The sequence below is a fragment of the Mustela nigripes genome, chromosome 13 (assembly GCF_022355385.1).
Source record: "Mustela nigripes isolate SB6536 chromosome 13, MUSNIG.SB6536, whole genome shotgun sequence".
Classification (NCBI taxonomy): domain Eukaryota; kingdom Metazoa; phylum Chordata; class Mammalia; order Carnivora; family Mustelidae; genus Mustela; species Mustela nigripes.
The window spans coordinates 54091086-54095801 of record NC_081569.1 but is presented as its reverse complement, the minus strand read 5'-3'; the positions used below and the strand labels follow the sequence as shown (position 1 = coordinate 54095801).

Sequence of the window (4716 nt, the reverse complement as noted above, 5' to 3'; positions counted from 1 at the left end):
GAGTTCTGGTTGTCTCCCCGAAGACAAAGAGCAAAAAGGTGAGGGACGCACGTAGAGAGGCCACACGACCTACTCGCGCCCCTCCCCGCTCACCCACGCGTCTGCTCCCGGCTCCCCCCACCCCTGCAGGGGACTGGCGATCAGGTGAGGTTACCTGTGCGCCTCGAGAAGCCCCTAGGGGCGCCGCGATCCTTCCTCCCGAAGTCGCCCCACTCCCCGCCGGGTCCCCAGGACTCTTGCCCCCCTCTCCCCGCGCGCGCGCGTCCCCTGCCCCTCGGGCTCCAGCGCGCAGCGACAGCCGCGCGCCGCGCTCGGCTCCCCTCCGCCGACCTGGCGTGACGCAGGCAGAGTCTACTTAAGGGAGGATTAGAGGCGGCGGCCGCGGATTCCCGAGCCTGTCAGCCAGCTCCGCGCGCTCCGCCCGGGCCTCGCAGGCGGCAGCCCAGGAGCGCCCGGTGCCTGCTGAAGTGCTAGGCGCGGGGGCTGGTGCCCGGACCCTTCGCTGGCCCCCAACCCCGGGGCTGAGACCTCTCTCGGGCGGGCGAGAGCTCGGGGACCTGCACTCTGCCACCCCCGCCCCGCCCCTCTCCCCGGCATCCGCGGGCTCCAGACCTGATCCCGGGACGGCGCGGGAGGTTGGTGCCCGCTCTTCCCACCGCGCCAGCTGCCCCATCGATCCGGGATCGCTACGATTTCTTTCCTCATTTCCCTCTTTTAAGTGCAATAAAAGGGAGAGGGGATTCCTGGATTTTTTTTAAAGAAATTGTTTGCTTCTTTAATCGGGGGTCAAGCGCTCCCAGTCGGGAGGTGCGGCCCAGGGAGGGGCCAGGAGCGGGAACGTGCCCGGTGCTGCCCAGTCTTTGTCTGCTGCCTCCGGATGCACAGCGATGGGGGAATGGACCATCTTGGAGAGGCTGCTGGAAGCCGCGGTGCAGCAGCACTCCACTATGATCGGGAGGTAAGGGCGCTGAGCCGGTCGTCAGCGGGCCCCGTCGGGCTACCCCGGGAGTCCCTTGGCACGTCCAGACCGAGCCCCGACAGCCCCCAACCCATCCACTGCCCCCTTCCCATCCTCTTCCATCCGTGCGCCTGTGTCCCTGAGTAATTGTGCACCCCATGTCCAGTGATCCCCCTCCCCCAGCTGCCCCTGATCAGCTCTCCATCACTTCCCCCTGAAGCACCACCGGGGGGTTGATTCTTCTCTCATTAGGAAAGGAGTTGTCGGCTCAGTCGTAGTACCCCCACTCTCCGGAGTCAGAGCCAATCTCCATCCGGTTCCCTAAATAGAATCTACAAGGAAGGCAAGATTGTGTTTGGACAGAGAAGGGCAAATAGGGAGATGGATTTTTTCTTCAGAGCAGATGTATGTTTCCCCCAAAAATATTTCTTAAGCTAAACTGATTTGTCTGTTAAACTTAAGGTCTCAGAAAACCACACTTCCAATTGATACTTTTATGTCTTCCCATATATAATATATGTACTCATATGTATATACACTATATATATGTGTGTATATATATATATGTATATATGTGGATAGTTATTCATAGCTGTTCATATAAAGCATTAAGTTCAATATTTATACTGAGGGTAAACTAAATATCCACTTGGGATAGTTATATGCACACTCTGTGTATAGACTTTGAAACATGTACTCTCTGTTCAGATATTCCATGTGCATTTGCCATATCCAGAATGAAGGTGTGCCTTTTGCCTCTGTATGTTCCATGTATGCAGGTGAAATCTATCTGTTTCCATACACCACATCTAGTGTATGGAGGTATATACATTCTTGAGACCCTTGTATTATGAAGTGTTTCCAATCTACCGGCAACCAGCATTAAGGGAAGAGCCAAAAAAGATTTCCTAGATTCCCAGCTCAGTACCACACAGAGTTGGACAGCTCCCCAGTCAAAGGACTGGCAAACACCAGAGCAGGGAAAGGAGGAGCCGGGGTTTCTTAAGTCAGTGACTAGACCCTTGAGAACCTCTCTCCCTCCCTCTTCCCCTGCTCAGGATCCTGTTGACTGTGGTGGTGATCTTCCGGATCCTCATTGTGGCCATTGTGGGGGAGACGGTGTACGATGATGAGCAGACCATGTTTGTGTGCAACACCCTGCAGCCCGGCTGTAACCAGGCCTGCTATGACCGCGCCTTCCCTATCTCCCACATTCGTTACTGGGTCTTCCAGATCATAATGGTTTGTACCCCCAGTCTCTGCTTCATCACCTACTCTGTGCACCAGTCCGCTAAGCAGCGAGAACGCCGCTACTCTACTGTCTTCCTGGCCCTGGACAGGGAACCCCCTGAGTCCATGGGGGGTCCTGGAGGAACTGGGAGTGGAGCCAGTGGTGGTGGCAAACGAGAAGATAAGAAGTTGCAAAATGCCATTGTCAATGGGGTGCTGCAGAACACAGAGAACACCAGCAAGGAGACGGAGCCAGATTGTTTAGAGGTTAAGGAGCTGACCCCACACCCATCAGGGCTGCGCACCGCAGCGCGATCCAAGCTCCGAAGGCAGGAAGGCATCTCCCGCTTCTACATTATCCAAGTGGTGTTCAGAAATGCCCTGGAGATTGGGTTTCTGGTGGGCCAATACTTTCTCTATGGCTTCAGTGTCCCAGGGTTGTATGAGTGTGACCGCTACCCCTGCATTAAGGAAGTGGAATGTTATGTGTCCCGGCCTACCGAGAAGACTGTCTTTCTAGTGTTCATGTTTGCGGTGAGTGGCATCTGTGTTGTGCTCAACCTGGCTGAACTCAACCACTTGGGATGGCGCAAGATCAAGCTGGCTGTGCGAGGGGCCCAGGCCAAGAGGAAGTCAGTCTATGAGATCCGCAACAAGGACCTGCCCCGGGTCAGTGTTCCCAATTTTGGCAGGACTCAGTCCAGCGACTCTGCCTATGTGTAAAGGGGCAGTTTGGGGGAAGGCCTGGGGAATGAAAAGGAGCCCCGAGGCAGATGAGCGCTCAGAGAGTGACTGTACCTGCCTTCATTTACCACTGAGATGTAGGACAAAAATGGTTAAGAGAAGACCTTGCATCAATGGAAGAGGAGAGCAAGCAGAACATGATCACGCATCACACCGTCGGTTCCTCCCGAAACCATGGGGTTAGAGTGATGAGATGAATGAGTAGGACTTCCTGGGGCCCTCTTTGTTTATGGCCCAGTCTGATCCTGACAACAGTGTACCTGAACAGCTACCAAGTAGGACCTAGCTCTGCTGAGCTCTATATCCTGGTAAATGGCATGAGACAAATATTTCATTGGTACAAAATGTGTGACCTGTCTCAACACATCTCTTCATCCTGGGATGCAGGACAAACATCCTTGAGGCATCTTCCATGTACCTCCCTTATTAGCATGCCCCTCTCCCTCAACCCAGGATAGCATGCCAGCTTTTTTTCTGAATCTGGCCTTACAGTATACCTAATATGGTTTATCTGCAAGCTAGAGAGAATTACAGGGAGTTGCTTTTTGGAGAATGGCCACGGCAGAGGTTTCCATTAAAGCCCCAACCGACTAGCCCTTAGTCATTATGAAAACCTTCGGAATGTCTCAGTATTTCCAATTTTCTAACTCAAACTGCACTGGTGCTGTTTATTAGGGGCAGGGTTTGGGTGGGAGGGAGGGATTGGAATATGCAGCTATAACACTTCTGTGAGATGGTTGTTGCACTGTTAGGCATGTGGTTATGAGCTTTGGGATATTTCTGCCTTCCAGCTTGTGGACTTTGGCTAGCATTAAAAATATTTTGTCATTATTGTTAATATCAAGGGTGTCGACCTGAGCCACAGAATTTCTAACTGGTATATTTCACTCATTTTCTTACATAGTTCCGTTGTGCAACACAGCTGCACATCATTTTGCCATGGTTTGAATTTACCTGTGTGCTCACACCAGAGACCTTAATCAGCCCATGTGAATCTCAATTTATCATTTTTTCAGTTATTTCTGAAACACATACACAAGACCTAGCTTAAGAAACCTGGAACGAAACACTATTGGCAAACACGTGTTTACGGATGTTTATTTGAGACATATACCAAAGGTTCAAAAACCTGTTTCTTTGGACTGTGAATATGTTTCCTTCTCTTTGCTCTTATTTATTTAAGTGCCATACACTACCTTTCACATCCGCTGTGTATTTAGTTCAAGCATTGGCCAAGAAGAATATTCGGATAATTGCTTTTATGAAGCCCTCTATTTCCTTTGCATTATCATTTATGATTTTTGATTTAGATATGGACATGATGTAACACACAACTGAGGATTTGTTTAAAATAAAGTTCTTGCCTTTTTTTGTAAACTGGGAAGAGTCTGCATTTTTCTATTTTGATTGGGGTGTCTATTTATTTAAACACATGTTCACAAATGTTGCATATTCAAAAGAGCAGAATATTGGGGCCCCGAAGGGATGAGGAGAGGCTGGTACATTGTGGAATGTTTAGAAGAGTGTGATGAGACATTCAGATAGTAGTATTTACTAAATCCTTTCCATTGTAGCCAAGATTTCTCTGCTTGTCTAGGGATATTTCTTGTAATAAAATTCCAATACTATATCATATTAGCTCATCCCAGGAGTAGAATATTTTCTCCTTTCCATCGCATTTTTCTGCCATGGATCGTCACATTTGGCAGATATGTTGAGCTCTCCATCATCTCTTTAAGACCTAATGTTTAAAATAGCGCTGACCTAATAGTTAAACAGAACCT

General features: G+C 50.2%; 1 protein-coding gene across 1 annotated transcript; it reads left to right on the top strand.

Moving 5' to 3' along the window:
- The first annotated feature begins 372 nt into the window (after nt 1-372).
- Nucleotides 373-3606, top strand: GJD2 (gap junction protein delta 2). Its single transcript, XM_059371165.1, has 2 exons — nt 373-958; nt 2017-3606. Exons 1-2 carry the CDS (start codon nt 888-890, stop codon nt 2909-2911), a joined length of 966 nt encoding a protein of 321 aa, XP_059227148.1. The 5' UTR covers nt 373-887; the 3' UTR covers nt 2912-3606.
- Nucleotides 3607-4716: the final 1110 nt, after the last annotated feature.